Source organism: Vipera berus, assembly GCF_964194415.1.
Source record: "Vipera berus genome assembly, chromosome: 3".
In the NCBI taxonomy this organism is placed as follows: domain Eukaryota; kingdom Metazoa; phylum Chordata; class Lepidosauria; order Squamata; family Viperidae; genus Vipera; species Vipera berus.
Genome location: NC_138204.1, coordinates 32,139,483 through 32,158,292, shown reverse-complemented (window position 1 = coordinate 32,158,292; position 18,810 = coordinate 32,139,483). Strand labels below are relative to the sequence as shown.

The 18,810-nt window shown below is 40.1% G+C and overlaps 1 protein-coding gene across 1 annotated transcript in view; it reads right to left on the bottom strand.

The window, feature by feature from the left end:
- The window catches only part of NECAB3 (N-terminal EF-hand calcium binding protein 3), a gene marked incomplete at both ends in the record, with an annotated part of 104,335 nt that overhangs the window by 53,246 nt on the left and 32,279 nt on the right, over window positions 1-18,810 (bottom strand). The window contains 2 exons of the mRNA XM_081324736.1: window positions 253-361; window positions 3,530-3,554. Coding sequence (XP_081180862.1) covers window positions 253-361; window positions 3,530-3,554 — 134 coding nt within the window. The remainder of the gene's footprint in view (window positions 1-252; window positions 362-3,529; window positions 3,555-18,810) is intronic.

Below are 18,810 nucleotides of genomic sequence, written 5' to 3'. Positions count from 1 at the left end.
ACTGAAATCAAACCAGGGAAAAATTCTATCCACAAAATTTATGTCCTCTTTCCTTTTTGTGAATGGTAGATGCTTTTTACAATTTCAAACAGGTATCTTTGCAACCCTTCTTGGAATGTAAATGATTAAGCCAAGAACTTTTTGCATGAAAAATCTGTGATCTGCTATAAAACTATGACTGTTTCCAAGAAGGGATTTGGTTAAGTACAAATTCATTTTTAAAGCTGCTAGATTATCCATCCCATTACTTACCCTGAATGATGTCTGTCAATATCACTGAACAGTTTCCACAGTTCCTCAGAGCTGAGGATGCCATCAGCACAACAATTCTTAAACTCTTCAAATGACAGCTTCCCGTCATCTACATTTAAATAAAGACATGGAATAATTATATTTTTTTGAAAAGAGAACAGGATGACCTTTCTATCTAGTATGCTATATATGGATTAATACAATATATACCATATCAGGAGAATATTATGAAATCCAGATCAGCTAAGAATTGATAAGCCTCTATTTAGCAACAATGATTGGGGCAAAGTATCCTCCCCTCAGTGTGACTGAGGGGTCTCACGTCAAACTGTAGATCACATCATGACCAGCTGTAAACTGAGGGCATAGACCAGTCCAATATCTGATTTCTTTTAATACAGGTACTCCTCAACCTACGACCACAGTTGAGCCCAAAATTTCTCTTGTTAATTGAGTTTTGCCCCATTTTAGAATAGAATAGAGCTGTAAGGGACCTTGGAAGTCTTCTAGTCCAGCCCCCCGCTTAAGCAGGAGAACCTACAAGTGACTGTCTAGCCTCTTCTTAAAAATCTCCAGTGATGGAGTGCCTTTTATGACCTTTCTTGTCACAGTTGTCAAGTGAATCACTGAAGTTGTTAATTTAGTAACTCAGTTGTTAAGTGAATCTGGTTTCCCCATTGACTTTGCTTGTCAGAAAGCCACAAAAGGAGCTCAAACGACCCCAGGACACTATGATAGTCATAAATATGAGCCATTTGCCCACCATCCAGATTTTGATCACATGACCATGGGGATGCTGCAACAGTCATAGGTGCGAAAAAGGATCATAATTCATGATATTTTTTCAGGTTTGGGGGGTTGTCTTTATATTTTTTAAAAATATAAAACCTGGAAAAAATCATTAAAACCATTTATAAAATTAAAACTATTAGCTACACAAACATAAAACATTTAAAATAAATATTGTAAATAATCTGTGGTAAATTACATTTACAAGTGTATCAACATCAGATCCATATCACTATTCAGTTTTGACATTCAACAGAATAACCTTGAGTAAATTGTGAGGAAAAAAAGATGAAGGCTTCCCTGTCCTGTCATGTCCAACTCTAGAACGTAGTGGTCATCTCCATGTCTTGGCCAAGGGAGCCAGTGTTGTCCGAAGACATTTTCCGTGGTCATGTGGCTATGTAACAAAGGTGTACAGAATGCTGTTACCTTCCCACCAAAGTGGCACCTACTTATCTACTCACATTTCATACTTTCGAACTGCTAGGTGGGCAGGTGCAAAAATAAAATATAAAATGTATAAAATCAGTGTAAACACTACTTTTTAAAAATCCATCTTGGTGACAGAGCTGATTACAGTACAGCCAGAGGTGTCTATAGAGAGGCAGGTTGGAGCGAATGTTGATATGTACATCATGATATCATCATGTGACTTATGTACTTGCGATCAGACATCATGTCACATGTACTAAGTGTTGTTATTTGCATTATGATGTCATGCTGTAGTATCCTTTTGAGGTCTTTATACTTGTTACTGATTTTCTTGAGTTTGGTCTGCTTTCTTCTTAAGGTGGACCTTCCAGTTAATAAACAAAGAGGTCCAAAGTATAGGATCATAAAGCTTAGTTAAAATTCACTCCTGAACATGTTAAATAAGGTTGGTCTCAGTTTTCCATTTAAAAATTTGGAAAATCATGACAAATGTTGTGTGAAACAAAATAGAAAAGAAGCCTTGCAAAGTACATTTAAAATGAAGCAAACATGAATTGTGAAATAGATTTCATCAAAACTAACTTTGAATAAAACAACATATAAGTCGTAAAGTTCTGAGCAATTTCTTGAGAGTGAGAGGGATTGAAATATAGGGAATCTAAAGTATAGAGAAGAAACCTAATGCCAACAGAAGATAAATGGAATGAGTGGATTGATTGACATAGAAAGAATGATTGACAGACAAGACAACATATTCTTATGAATAAGGGATATGATATGAGCAAGCATCATCATGATAAGCAGAGGAGAAATGCATGAAAAAAAATCTAGGAATTAAAAATCCACCATGGGTTGCAAAATAGGCTGCTAAGGCTAGAGGTATGTTACATCATCCCATAGGCTGGAGTTTATTATTAACAAATTTAGGCAGCATTGAAACTTAGTTTTCATATATATGACAACCTTAACAGAAAATTTTGGAAGCTGTGAGGTTACTATAGGATGTAAATCTGGGATCTGAAAAAAAGAATATTCAGATCCCCATAAAACTATAGATAGTCCTATGACCATTTGTTTAATGACTGTTCAAAGTTATGATAGCACTGAAAAAAGTGACTTATGACTGGTCCTCACACTGATCCATATGGTCACGTGATCAAAATTCAAGTGTAACAATTGTAACATCCCAGACTCATGTGGTTATCATTTATGACCTTCCAGAGGGATTCCAACAAGCAAAGTCAATGGGGGAAGCCTGATTTGCTTAATAACCACATGATTCAATTAAAAACCACGGCGACAAGATCACAAACTTGGTCATGCAGCCACTTAATGACTGCATTGCTTAGTGATGAAAGTTGCATTCCCAACTGTGATCGTAAATCAAGCACTACCTGTTATTACATTTTTTGGATCATTTTCAGCCAGTTTATTTATTTATTTTATTTTAATCCCATTTATATCCCGCCCTTCTCCGAAGACTCAGGGCGGCTTACAATTTAAAGCACAAACCAATGTGCTTAGCAATAGCCTTCATTCTATGTATATGCCTGCTTACTGTCTCAGCCTAATCTTGTGATGAGAGAAAATTGGGGTATGAGGGAGAATTGTATGTGTCAACTTGAGTTTCTCAGAGGAGAGTTGGAGTAGAATTTTTTTTCCCAATTCTGTTTTTAAAAGGATATTCTAGAAAAGCCAGGATTCTATTAGATGTCTTGATTGCCCATCTCTAGCCTTTGAAATAGGAAAGGCTGTTTAGTGGAGTCCCTGAGGCTCTCTGAGTTTAATTGTTTGCTTGCTGATATTTCATTACTTAGCCTCACCAACACACACACCCCACCCCCACCAATGCTGGCAGAGCATGTTACTTGTAGAAATAAGGGGCAAACTGAGCACTCATAGCACTTGTTGGGTAATAAAACTTTTGCAAGCAAATAACCAAGCTCAGAGAGCACAAATAGTTCACAGTTCAAACCTGAGCTACATATATTCTATTCAAAAGATTGTATAAACAAGTGGCATTGCTTAAAAAACAGTCATGTACTCATTCACTTACCATTCTTGTCAGCTCTTCGAAAAATCTGAAAAGAAAAACATGTTTTCAAAACAAGCTTTGTATATGCATATCACTATGTGCATGTCTGTGAATCAAAACCCACCCATATTCAAGATACAAAAGCATCTGCAGAGTAAACCAATCCCATTGATGTGTACAGAACATATAAAGCCAGGACACTATGTGTTCTTTTAAAAGAAGACAGCCCCCTACTTAAACCTGCTCTCTAGATTAAGGACTGTCTAATCCAAGTCAAGTTTAGAGGTAGGATCTTGAAGCTCCCCAGCAGTGCTTAGCACCAAGTTACCCAACTGAACACACATACCATCTCATCACAGTCTTTCCTCTGGGCGTGTATGTGAATAATTCTGAATCTGATACCTCCATGAAAAGAAATGGAGCACTATTTGTTTGCTCACAATCCTAGATGTACATCAAAGGTCTCATACTTTTATTACATTTCATTTAATACATAACAGTTTTAAATTTGTACTCAAAATTTCAAAGTAATTAAAATGAAAATGTAAATGAAGACAAATAGATTTTTAAAAAAACTAAAATAAAATAATAGCATATTATTACTCTATACAGTCATTAAGATTAGTTGGTAGTAAAAGAAATACTGAACATAGAAAAAATGCTTTTGTCATCTCTTGTAATCCATGGATTACTGCAATTCATTTTATACTGGTCAGCCCTTGATACCATTTGTAATCTACAGGTGGTCCAGATTGCAGCAACGTGATTAGTACCAGATTCAGCTTGGCTTGCCCCCGTGACACTAATACTTTGTTAATCCCACCTTTATAGTATTTCATGGTTTAGGACCTGGGTATTTCCAAGACCATCTTCTCCAAGTAGAACCTTCTTGTCTAGTTAGATCTAGCAAGAAAAGCTTGCCATGGGTTCTGTACCCTTGGGAAACCTGCTACCAGATACCCCAAGGAAAAATCTTTTCCTGGGCAGATCCCTTCTTCAGAATAGCATACAGTATATGCAGAGATCAAGGCAGCCCATTCTTGCTTGTGTCCCACACAGTGGCTAAGATCTTGCAGTTCTGGAGGGCTTTTCAAGATGATGGGAATTATTAAATCACTGCTAAAAATAGATTATTGAGTTTATAATAAGGAATATTTTTGACTTGGTTATGTTATGTTTTGGATTATTATTGTATTTTAATCCTATTTCAGTACTGTAATGTTCTATAAGGCACTCAGAAACAGTTACAATTGGAACGGCATATAAATCCTAGTAAATAAATAAACAGGTCATTCACATTGCGAGCCTATCTGATCTCAGTGGATATATCATTGTACAAAGTAGGAGCTAAAACAGAGAATTCCAAATTATACTGTAGAACAGTTGTATATTCACTATGTGAACCTGTGGTCCATATACTACATTAGATCAAGATTTCCTACAAAGCACTGTTTGATATACAATGATCTTCCTCATGACCAAATTCAATGTGCTATTCACAAGTCCTGGAGCTAGTAAAACCTATTCTGGTATAAAATTTGCTACTCTCTTATGGCAATCCTATTATGCTATATAATAACATAACAAGATATAATAACAATAAATGGTAGTCTCTATTTATCCACATTAAGATGGATTTCCCTGATTTTCTTTCACTTCTATCCCACTAAATGTCAGCAGCTGGTAGAATATATCACCAATCACTTTCCTTGACATGGATTGGGCAGGGGCTGGGATGGAAGTGATTTTTGAAGTAGCCGAAGGACCACTCGGGACGACAGGCTAGTTACTAAAAAGGTTTATTTAGAGCAAGGCAAACATAGAATAACTTGCCCGGCTTTTATAGCCGGCAGCTGTCAGCGAGGGCCAATCAGGAGCGTTCATTTTGGCGCCGCGTCAATCCGGACCAATCCGCGTCGTCTTCTCTTGACAGCTCAGGCTTCCGCATGGTCCGGTGTTTTGACAGCCGCGAGCTGTCAGTGGTTGCGCCTGCGCTGTGCGGGGAACTTTGACAGCTGTCAAAGTTCCCGCGTGTTCTCCTGTCAGAATGTTTTCCCTAGTTGAAACAACCTGTTAAATGATGTATATTAACTGTTTACATATATAATACACCCCTTACCCCTCCCCTGGAGCGTTCCCTCCCCCTTGGTTGCCGGAACCTGCCCATTGGTAGTCCTTTAGGTAGGCGGGGGCTCTTCGGTTCCTGTTGGAACGGCGAGGAAGTGGGGGATTGTCTGGTTCTGGTAGTTCGTTTTCTTGCTGTTCTTCTTCTTGGTTTGGTATAGGTAGTATTTCTGGGGGGGGTTGTAGCTCGAGTTCCACTGGTTGGTGTTCTGAGTTGTGTGGTGGTTGTCTGGGTCTGAGTTGGTCGATATGGCGGCGTACGTTGCCGTGAGTTTGGGTGGCTATCAGGTATGAAATGGGTCCCGTTTGTTTTAGTACTGTCCCCTGGACCCACTTGTTTTTATCCGTATATGACCGTGCCCATATCAATTGCCCTGGTTTGAGTGTGCGGTTTGGGTAGGGGTGCTCTTTTTCTTCCGGGTATGTGTCAGGATGCAGTCTGTCGAGCCGCGTTATTAGCCTCCTCCCCCATCTCAGTTCCGCCGGTGATTTGCCCGTTGTTGTGCATGGAGTTGCATGTTGTGACATGAGGAACTGGCTGAGACGCCGCTGCCAGTTCCCCTTTGCGAATTTTTTCAAAGCTTCTTTTGTGGACCGCACCATAATTTCAGCCATCCCGTTCGACGATGGGTGGAACGGCGCAGACGTGACCAGCCTAATACAATTCTTCATAGCGAACATCTGAAATTCACGAGAGGTGAATTGAGGTCCATTGTCTGAAACTATGGTGTCTGGAAGGCCATGTGTGGCGAATATTTTCCTTAAGGCTTGTATAGTGGCTCCTGACGTTGTTTTTCTAAGGGGAGTGACTTCTAGCCATTTAGAATAGCTGTCCACTACAATTAGGAAACTTTGCCCCTGGATAGGTCCTGCGAAATCTAAATGTATACGTGACCATGGGTTCCTTGTAGTTTCCCATTTGTGAATTGGTGCTTGGGGTGGCTCGTTTCGGGTCGCTTGACAGGTATAGCACCCTCCCACATATCTTTCTATCTCTTTATCAATGCCCGGCCACCAGACATAACTTCTAGCCATCGCTTTCATCTTGACAATGCCTGGATGTCCTTCATGTAAAATGTGTAATGTTTGGTTTATGTTCTTCTCTGGTATTATGACCCGATTTCCCCACAGCAGGCATCCCCTATGAGTGGATATTTCATTTTTCCTGCTAAAATATGGCTGGAATTGGGGGTGTGGGTTTTGTGCTGGCCACCCTGTTGTGGCCCATTTGAGGATTCTGCTAAGTATTTTGTCTTTAGCTGAATTGTTGGCTATAATGTTTGCAGACAGGGGACAATCTGGAAGTTGAGAGATTGCTAGAATCAGTCCAGCTGGGGCTGGGTCTGAGTCCTTGCTTTGAATGGGCAGTCTGCTGAGGCAGTCTGCGTGTCCTAATTCCTTCCCCGGTTTATGTATTAACTGATAGGAATAGGCCGATAAGAATGTGGACCACCGTAGTATTCTCGGAGAGAGAATCTGTGGTGTAGTTTTATTCCACGTGAATATGCCCAGAAGGGGTTTGTGATCTGTAAATATAGTAAAGGGCCTCCCATAAAGGTAGTCATGAAATTTTTTCACCCCTGCGACTATTGCTAGGGCTTCTCTGTCTATTTGTGCGTAATTCCTTTCTGCTTTAGACAGAGTGCGTGAATAAAAGGCTATGGGTCTTTGTGTACCATCCTTGAATAAATGACTTAACACTGCCCCGATTCCATAGGGAGAGGCATCGCAAGCGATGCATATTGGGGTGTCTTCTCTGAAAAGGGTGATCGTTGAGCTGTGACAAATAATCTTTTTTAATGATTGGAAACTATTCTCATGTATTTTGGTCCAGGACCAAACAGTTCCCTTGTCCAGGAGCCTATGCAGAGGCTCAGCGATAGTGGCTTTATGGGGAAGGAAGGCATGGTAAAAGTTTAATAATCCTAAAAAAGCTTGGAGCTCTTGTTTATTCCTTGGGCTTGGTGCTGTTTGAATAGCCCTTAGTTTTTCTGTGGTGGGGTGGATGCCTTGGCTGTCTATTTTGTACCCTAGGAATTCTGTGGATGTGACTCCAATAGAGCACTTTTCCCGTTTGAGTTTGAGGCCGGCTTCTCTGAGCCGGCTTAGCACAGCTGACAGCCTGTCAGCTAAGTTTGCTTCGTTTTCTCCGGCGATAAGAACATCGTCGAAATAGGGGCAGACCCCGGGTATTCCTTTCAGGGTTTTCTCCATGATACCCTGAAAAATACCCGGGGCAGCCGATATGCCGAATTGGAGCCTTTTCACTTTAAAGGCACCGCGGTGGGTGACAATTGTCTGGGCTTCCGCGGTGTCATTAGTGACAGGCAGTTGCAAATACGCCTGCGTGAGATCAAGTTTGGCGAAAATGGCGCCAGAGCGGATGGAAGCAAATACGTCCCTTACCGCTGGCACCGGGTAAGCGTGGGGGCTGAGGGCTAGGTTCAGGGTCGCTTTATAGTCTGCACATAATCTCACTTCCCCGTTAGGTTTAATAGGGGTGACTATAGGGGTCTCCCAGCTTCCCCCTTCCGTTGGTTCGAGCACCCCGAGACCTATGAGGCGATCGAGTTCGTTTTCTATTTTTTCTTTAAGGGCAAAGGGTACTCTCCTAGCTCTTATCTTTATTGGTTGGATTGCTGGGTTTAACTGTAAGGAGATGGGGGGACCGGTGTATTTCCCTAACGTGCCATCGAAGACGATTGCATACTTGTTGCAAACGGCTTCTAGGCTGGGTGATTGAATTGTATTTACCCCCGTTATGGCGATTCCTAGCGGGCCGAACCAGTTTAACCCTATCAAGTTGGTGCGGTTTCCTGGCGTAACTAGGACTTCTAAGGGACCCTTGAACCCTTTGTACTGCACGACAACCTTAGCCCTCCCTTCCAGAGGAATGGGGGTTTTCTGGAAGTCTGCTAGGTGGACCTGGGTTTGCCTCGGAGGAATTTTTTCCTTGCCTTGTTGACAGATCTCCTGATAAGTTTTTAACAAAATTAAGGAGACTGCTGACCCTGAATCCACTTCCATGAGGCAGGGCACCCCCTGAATTCTTACCCTGATCTTAACCTTTGAGCTCAGGCTGTTTACCCTGTCAATTGTTTCTACCAGGGGCCCTGGCGGTTTTTCTCTGCTGGCCTGGGTAGCTGGCCTACCTGGGGAGTTTGCCTCCAAATCATTGATGTTGTCACGGCCCTTGCTGCGGCACACCGGTTTGATGTGGCCGGTCTTCCCGCAATTGTGGCACTTAGCGTTTCTAAACCGGCAGCTTCCTCGGGCATGGTTGCCCCCGCAGCTGGCGCAGGCGGCCCGTTGCTCGTAACGCGGCGGTGGCGGAGGGGGGTTCCTGGACCTTCGACGATCCGAAGTGTCGCCTCTCCTTGGTTGCCTGCGTTCCATTCTGCGCTGCAGGGCTTCTCCGTCGGTGAAATCCACCGACTCTTCGCTGTCGCTGAGGGTGGCGCTTTCTTGGAAGACGGTCGCTGGGCTCTCTGGGGTCGTAGTAGTCGGCTTCTTCTTGTGGTTGTGCTCGTAGGCCATGATTTCTCTGGTCAGCTCTGCCAGGCTCATGTCGGGTTTGGATGTCAGCTTCTTCTGCAGCCTCTCGTCCCTCAACCCGATCACCACCTGGTCTCTGATGCGGTCCTCCAGGTCGGGGAAACAGCAGTTCCGCGCGGCGTGTCTGACCCCAGCGATGAACTCGTTGGCGGGCTCGTCTGGCCGCTGTTTCTTCTGGGCGAATTGGACCCGCCAGTACAGTTCTGAGCGAGCCGGCATATAGTACTTGTTCAGCTGGTCCACCAGGTCCGCGTAGGAGACCTCTGTGATGGGCACCGGGCTGAACAGGCCCACGGCAGCATCATACACTGGAGGTCCGCTGATGTATAGTAGAGCGGCGGCCTTTGCTCTGTCGTCAGTGATTTTACTGACGAGGAGGAATCCCTCGACCTGGCCTAGGTGTGATTGCCATCTCTCGGGATGGCGGGTATCGAATTCCCTCACACGCCCGAAGTTTGCCATGTCGTCCGGTCCTGGGTCGCTCCTATGGAAGTTAAAACTTCCAGTGACAGCTCTTGCCGGGAACTCTCGTCCTCGGCCGTGACTTCAGCTCAGGAACTCTCTTCCTTGGCTGTGACTTCAGCTCCGGAGCGATCCCATCCTCGTCGCCAGTGAAGTAGCCGAAGGACCACTCGGGACGACAGGCTAGTTACTAAAAAGGTTTATTTAGAGCAAGGCAAACATAGAATAACTTGCCCGGCTTTTATAGCCGGCAGCTGTCAGCGAGGGCCAATCAGGAGCGTTCATTTTGGCGCCGCGTCAATCCGGACCAATCCGCGTCGTCTTCTCTTGACAGCTCAGGCTTCCGCATGGTCCGGTGTTTTGACAGCCGCGAGCTGTCAGTGGTTGCGCCTGCGCTGTGCGGGGAACTTTGACAGCTGTCAAAGTTCCCGCGTGTTCTCCTGTCAGAATGTTTTCCCTAGTTGAAACAACCTGTTAAATGATGTATATTAACTGTTTACATATATAATACAATTTTGTCATATAGCTAGACTGGTGGATTTATTCACCTATCCAAACTCTGCCTGATTTTACCCAAATGTTTTATTGATTTCAAATTCTCAACAACTTTAAACAAAGAAGATTTGGTTTCAAATATACCATAATAAAAGGTGACCTGCACTATATTTTGCTACCAAATGAAAAAAAAATCCTTGAATCTGACAGTAGAAATGCATACGTTCCCTGACCACAAACAAATAAGGAAAAACCATCTTACCACATTTTAAAGATCAACAATTTTCTGGTGGCATAGGTTTGCAGAGAGATCAAAATAACTACAGAAAACTGTAGGTATTTCCACAATGGGATGTCTGAAAAGTCACAATGGTGGCCACAACTGTATAATTTGGAAGTGCCATCTGCAGATGTGTGTCAAAAAAACAAGATGGTACTTCCAAATTATATAGTTGTGGCCACCACTGTGACTTTTTCGGACATCCCATTGTGGAAATACCTACAGTTTCTTTCCCAGATGAAAAAAGAGGCAAGCTTCTAACACCCAAATTTTCTTAATAGAGATTCAATGTCAAACATTGAATTTTCTCTGCCATTACCTGTTCTCTGTTACCAAGAACCAAAGTCTTCTGAGTAAAGATACTACATATTTGAAATATATATAATTCTGGCAATGCAATTGTTACAGAGTTAATCTCACCAGTATGCAAAAGGATTAGGGGTATAATCTCTGGCACCATAGTGTTCATGAATGTGTGTTTCATTGCATGGAAGCTAGCAATGCCTTTAATTCAGTACATCACAGGATTGTCTTCTGGAGATAAGGAAAGCTGAATGCATGATATAAGGATTTACATACATAGCCATCATGCATACCCTTTTCTACATGAACAGTGGCATGTACAATGAAGACGTGGAATAGCAAAACAAGGACATGAAATACATGATATAAGAAAAGGCAAGAAAACATTGGTAAGTGTTGTTCCTACCAACCCCATTCACAATGCTTTTTCATGCTTTTCCATCCCTGCAAATCATCCTTACAAATATCCCTATATACCACTTCTCACTTCTTTCTTTTGGAGAATAGTTTAGCTCTCGTTTAACCTACTTCATCCACTTAAAAAAATGCTTTCTTTTTCCCCCAGAGAACTTTATTGAATTTAAAAAAAATACAAAAGAAAAAAATATTTCAGTCAAAAAACAGTTTGCATTTCCTTTGTTCTTTTAACAGTTCCTTGCTATCTTTGGTTACATTCTTTGCAGCAATCTTTTTTTCTGTATAAGTATTATACAATACCTTTCTCTCTTTTTCATTTTTAGAGCAGTCGCTTTCTTACATGCATTATCCAGAGCCATTTCAGTGTTCTACAAAAATCAGATTTCATACTTTCCATGAGTGCAGCTCTGCACACTTCTGTGCTTAATTCTTTCAATTTGGTACAGTTTCCCTAACCTCTTTCCATATATCCACTTTCCATTCATTCTGTTGAGTAATTAATCTATTTTTTATGCTGTTCCTATTTTCTATTTCAGTGGTGGCTATATTTTACTCTAATTTCTTCTAGTTTCTTCCTACCTTCTACATCACTGCTGCCCAGATCCATTCTTTCTATTACCCAAACATGATTTGCCCCACATTCAAAGCTCTCTGTACTCAAGTTTTGCTTCCTTTAATGTTTGCACTTATGAATAAATTAATACTGCAATTATATATTTGAAACAGTCCTTTTTCTAAGCAAATGCTTACCAAACAATTACTGTTCTTATTCACTCTTGGGCCTCCAAATGGCCCAAATATTTTTTTCAATATTCTCTCATCTTGATCCATCTATATCATTTAACAGAATATTCTTTCTCCCTCTCTGGAGTCCATATATTCAGTAAATTGCACATTTTTTTCTTCAAAACTCACATCTGGTTCTTTTATTATTATTATTCACCAGAATATATCATGCAGCTATCATTAACTTCTGGATCCTACTTTCATATACGCTTACAATAAACTAGAGGACATCATCCACAGGTACATGGAGCATATAGACCAGAATTCCATAAGCATGCAATATTTAGATTTTCATGATCATTTTTAAAATGGAAATAATAGTGGGTCCTTGATGCTCTCTGAGCTTAGTTGTTTTCTTGCAAATATTTCATTACCCAAACTAGTTAATATTATCAGTATCTTGGACATATCTTTTTCTCCCTCAAAACAATTAAACAAACAAAGCAGTCCAGTGGTCTTTTGAAGAAAAAAGCACCTTTCAGACAACTATGACCTGGATGGCTGAGAATCTCCAGAGACATTATCAGTGCTAGTAAGGAGTGGGGTTTGCTCTCAGTTTACATTCCAGCGTGTTGCCCTGTCAGTGTTGGTGGGGTTGGTCTTAAGAGATTCTTTGGTTGGGCTGTTTACTGTTGGCTTGTTTGGCCATTCCTTGATTGGGGTATTGTTTACTTCTTGATTATTGGTCTGATGTTAATCTTGGAGTTAATCTATATTAATCTGGGTGGAAAGGTGTTTTTGGTTTTTTTCTTCTCTTTTTCAACCCTGAGCTACAAATAGCCCCTTTTATTGGAATGAATTGCTACTGCTGAATAATATATGAATATGGTAATCTTAAGGGGGAAGGGGAAGCAAATAATCCTTTCCTCTCCTGCTTATCATCATAGACCACAGGAAGGAGAAAAAGTTAATTTTTCCATCCCTGCCAACCAAATAAGATTTTGTGTGTTTTATTCAATATGTATACTATCTTACTCCAACCAAACCTGGGGGGGGGAGCACACAACAATATATAATATAAACACAGCATTAACTCAAACAGTACAAAAAAACCCTTCAAAATAATCATGATGGCAATTCAATAACAAAGCAAACATAAAATGTAATAAATGGTGTGGGTGTGTGTGTCTCATCTACTCTACCCCAAGAGCTGGGCAAAGAGCTAACTCTTTAAGGAATATCATCAGGGTGGGAGCTATGTGAATCTTGGGACACCTCATTCCAGAAGGCACATACCTGCTTGGAATAGGCCAATTGAGTAGGACATATCTCCCTATGGAGCAAAGCATCATCAGCAAGCCAAAAGAATGATTTGTTCATGTCAATGGACCAGTGTTAACTTTCTCCAATATTAGATCATGTCATGAGTGCCCTGAGACTAAAACCAGATGTAACATGCAGCCACTGGTGTACAATGGCCAATGGATGACTTGAGACAGACCAGGGTTGCCATGGAGGCCATGACCTCCTAAGTTTCTTTGAATTCAGTATCATCAGTGACAAATTGAAGTCTATAAGCACCAGAATGAGAATTCAAAGTGTTCCCAAAATTCTACCTCCCTTCACTCAATTCTATAACATGACTGTTTCTGATACAGAGGAACAATAGATACACATGAAACAGCCGTGGCTTCCTTAAGATTGATTTGTTCATTTATTTTTGAGACATATTTTCACAATGAATGCAAAATGAAAATGAAAAAGCTCATCATTGAATATCTTCTGTTTTGGCATCTCTGACTTATAGGGTTCATGGGCAATTACAAATTTTGCCACCGAAACAAAACATTTCTGTGTAATCGCTAGTGTTGCTGTAAGAAATTAATTAATCTAGTTGTTTTACTAATATGAGGTTATGGGTACCTGTGGCAGTAGACTGTAAATCATGCAACAATGTTATCATAGTATTAAAACATAATTGTGCATTTTTGAAATGTCAATTAGAAAGAGTTCAGAAAGTTCTACATTTAATTAAAAAATTATCAGTTGAGTCAAAAATTTTCTCACCACAGAAAGAACTTCCTAATGTTCTTCCCCCAACTCTGTTTTTCCCCCAGAATACTTTCTTCTTGAGAAATATTGTGGTACACAATATTTCCTTGTTACCTGACCTCACAAGATCACAGTCTTTCATTCGACCCATCCCTATGTTTAACATTGTTTCTTCAGGTGCGATTCCTGCTGGATTTGATTGAGTGGGTAAACACAGATACATACACAAAAAAGCTTTATTAGAAAGGGAAAATAGAATCACTGCACAAAGTCTTTCAACTGACAGCACCAAAGGCTGTCATTTGATACCAGGAATGTATCAAAAAGAAATGAAAATGTTTTCTTTCATAAAAGAAGTGATGAGTTTCAGTCTGGCCCTCATTGGAAATAACTAAAAGGGACAAATAAGATAGTGTTAAGACAGCAACTCACATCATGGGCATTATTGTGCTGACTAAGGTATTGGAGAATAGTTGCAATGCATCTGGAGAATAGCAGGAAGGGAATGGATTGCATGACACACACATCATACTATAATGGCCTTCCAGAGAATCATAAATCAGTTGATGTAAACTTTTGTGTTCAACAGAAGAGGAACTACCTGTAACTCTGTTTAAGTGTTAGCTGCTCATAAATTATTGCCTAGTTTTCTCCCTCAAGCTATATAAGATAAATTTTTTGGGTCTGAGGTTAGACTGGAATGTATATGCTGTAAATACACTTGTCAGAAATTGGAGATTTCAAAGCAGCATTTTCTTCATCATATTTTAACAAGAGAGAGTGAGAGTGAGAGTGAGAGTGAGAGTGAGAGTGAGAGTGAGGGAGGGAGGGAGGGAGAGAGAGAGAGAGAGAGAGAGAGAGAGAGAGAGAGAGAGAGAGAGAGAGAGAGAGAGAGAGAGAGAGAGAGAGAGAGAGAGAGAGAGAGAGACTGCAAGAGAGAGAGAGAGAGAGACTGCAAGAGAGAGAGAGAGAGCCCAGGGCAGTCTCTTGCTGCAAAGCTAATCCAAGTTTGATTACTGCCTGAGACAAAGCACAAGCTGGCACATGCTTTCAGTCCATACGCAAAGTTTTCCCTAACTGGAAGAATTTTCAACACTGATGATAACTAGGCTTGTTGCCAAACAAAGGAAGGACAAGAAAAAGTACCAAAAGGCACACTAGGTCTGTTTTGAGACAACATAAAGCTTATTGTGAAATAGAGGGTATAGGAAGGGTCTTGAATGACAGAAGAAACAGGTACTACCAAGGCAACAGTCAGATAAGAGAGGCTTGAGTTAAAACCAAGCAATGTCTCAGACAAGTCTTTATCTAGTTCACTTGAAGAGAAGATGAGGGAGAGGAGAAGCACATTCAGACATGCAGGAGTCTGTAACTATAGCTAGTTTAATAAAAATAGCCCTGGTCTTTACAGCAGACTCATATTCTGGTCTATCTTCATGGGTTGACAGGTACACAGCCAGTTATAGGCCAAGAGAATATTCATATAGTTTGGGTTTGCCTTCTACTGTCATAAATTTACAAGATTCCCAACATGATTTTTGAGCGACTATGATTGTCGGAAATTAATAAGCTCTTCTTGCTTCTACCCTTGGCATCTGGAATTTATCAAGGCAGCAAGAATTCTGCATACTTTGAGCATGAAGAATTATTACAGAATATTGGAAGGATATTTTGATATGTACTTTTTTATCAATCTTTGAATTAGTTCATTTTTGGCAGAAGGGCAAGGGGACGTGTACAATAGCAATAACACATATATCAGTTCACAGTTCTTTACATCCCTCTCTAAGCAATTTACAGGGTCAGCATATGGCTCCCAATAAGCTGGATCCTCATTTTACCAACCTCAGAAAGATGGAAGGCTGAATGACTATGAGCCATTCAGAATCAAACTCCTGTCAGTGAACAGTGTTAGCCTGCAATACTGCATTCTAACCAGTGCATCACCATGGCTCCTATACAATATGTATAATGTATAATACAATGCACAATGTACAATGTGATCAGATATTCCTATCTATTTGTGAAAGAACTTTCCAGGCATTTTTTTGTTTCTGTTTTTTACATAATATTTCATAAGACCATTGTAAGCTTCTTCTGACCATTGAAACATAAAATGGAATGTTGATGGATAGATAGATGATAGATAGATAGATAGATAGATAGATAGATAGATAGATAGATAGATAGATAGATAGATAGATAGATAGATAGATAGATAGATGAGAGAGAGGGGGGGAGAGAGAGACAGATGACTATGTTGCTATTGGAAAAAAATCTGGAGATGAAATAAATTTATAGCAAAGGGATTTTAAAAAGGCAACTGCTGAGGAATTTATTTTACTTTGTCCTTCCTCCTTTCCTTCTTTCCATCCATTCATATGGCTGCCCATCTCACAACAACTCTGAGTGGCTTACAATATTTAGAAACAATACAAAACATAATATAAAACACAGCAACATGTAAAAATACGGAGTTCGGAAAGAATTAAGGGGATACAAATTAGAGATCAGGATTATAGATTGAGAGCGTTCGCAGATGATCTGGTTGTTACAGTGACCCAGCCAGAGAACTCTGTTGTGGACCTGATGGAGATAATAATGCAATATGGGAAGGTTTCTGGATTTAAAGTTAATGCACAAAAAACTAAAATTCTGGCCAAAAATATGACAGTATCGCAAAAGGCTCTTTTAGAAGGACTAACTGGATTTGAGATTGTTAAAAGGGTCAAATATTTGGGGGTGTTTTTGTCACCCTCTAATACAAAGTTATATAAAAATAACTATGAAAGATTGTGGGGAAAAATCCAAAAAGAAATGGAGAGCTGGGAAAAATTGCAATTGTCTTTGTTGGGGCGAATCGCAGCAGTGAAAATGAATGTCCTGCCTAAATTTTTATTCTTATTTCAAATGATACCGGTTCTTAAGAAAGATTTTAATCTGGAGGAATGGCAGCGAGGTATCAATAAATTTGTTTGGGCAGGGAAAAAGCCACGAGTTAAACTTAAGATTATGCAGGATACTCGTGAAAGAGGTGGTCTTAAAATGCCCAATCTTAAATTATATTATGAAGCTGCTGCGTTAGCAGGAATAAGTGATTGGATTAATTTGACACAAGAGAGATTATTAAATCTTGAGGGCCATGACTTGTTGTTTGGCTGGCATGCATATTTGTTGTATGATAAAAAGGTAGATAATGTGTTTAAAGCGCATATCTTAAGACAAGCATTGTTGAGAGTTTGGAAGAAGTACAGACATAAGTTAGGTTGTAAGATACCATTGTGGGCAATCCCAAAACACGCAATAGAAAATATAAATGTTGGTTTTAAACATGATGTGACTACGTATAAGGAGATTTTAAGTTTGGAAAGAAATGTTTGGTGTCTGAAACCGTACAGTCTCTTGCGAGATGAGAAGATTGTTCAAACTTGGTTCCAATATATTCAGCTACGGGCCAGGTGGAAAGAAGATCAGAAAACTGGTTTTATAATGACTGATGAAAATCTGATAAAGCAAATTAGAAAGCAGGGTCCAGCACATATCAAACGGATATATCTTGCATTGTTAAAGATTGCATGATAAAATGGGCCCAAAACATTCAAGAAGTTATTACAATGGACACGTGGGAAAAGATCTGGGTGAGGAACGTAAAATTTACACAAGCTCAAAACTTAAGAGAGAACTTTTATAAAATGTTTTATAGATGGCATCTAGATCCTAAAAAGCTTGCAAGTATGTATCCGAACTATCAGCCCAAGTGCTGGAGGTGTGGCGATGAAGATGCAACATATTTTCACATATGGTGGACTTGTAAAAAGGTTAAGGCCTTTTGGATAAAAATTTGGTGGAACATGCAGAAGATTTTCAAGCAAAGGATAAAGTTTTGCCCACAATTTTTTTTGTTAGGTATAATTACAGATGCTGCGGTTGTGGACACTAAGTTGATGTTGAATTTAACTACGGCAGCAAGACTCTTAATAGGTCAATATTGGAAGAAGGAGGAACTGCCGACTATAGAAGAATGGACTTTAAAGGTTTCTGACCTGGCAGAGATGGCAAAGATTTCGGCTTATTTGAAAGATCACTCGCAAGAACGTTACATTATGGAGTGGAGAAAATGGATTGAGTATATCCAGAACAAATATGGGACTAAAAAGTTTCATGTAGCATTTGAATAAGTCTTCCTTTCTTTTCTTTTTTCTTTTTTTATATTTAATAGTAATAGTGTTTGTAGTTATCCTATATGAGCTAGAGAGTGATAGATTTTAGAGTTTATGGTTGTTAGCATTTGGATGTTTATGAGTGTTTTTTTTGTTTTTATACCCTGTACTTAGCTCTGGGAAGTCGGGGGGGGGAGGGGGGGAGGGGTAGGGAGGGATGGGTATGGGAGGGGGAGGGGGGACTGTTAAAGATAAAATGTATGCTAAAACTTTTTAATAAAAAAAAACACAGCAACATGTGTAGCAGCTGTATTGGGAAAAGGAGCCAAAACATCAGAAGAGCATAACAGGCTGTTAGATCAAATAACCATCTGATCTAACCATTCCAAGCTGCAAAATTTAGGAAGCTCACAAAGAGTATTTCAGGGCAATAAACATAGTCCATTACTGCTTCCTAGCAAACGACATTTGAGATAAGTTGCTTGTGATATAGAATATAGCCAGCAAGACTAGATATTTATCCTCAATGAAAATGTTTAGTCTTTTTTGAAACCCAATTAAATCAGAGGCCACAAACAACACATGAATTAGTGCTCTTGATACTCTGTGGTATATAGTGCTTAAATTTTATTCTTTGAAATGTTTCATGGTTCTGTTTCTATTTATAATGGAGTATTTTAGTAGTAGATTTCCTTTCTATTACAGAGAAATGAGCATGTTTTTTTCAT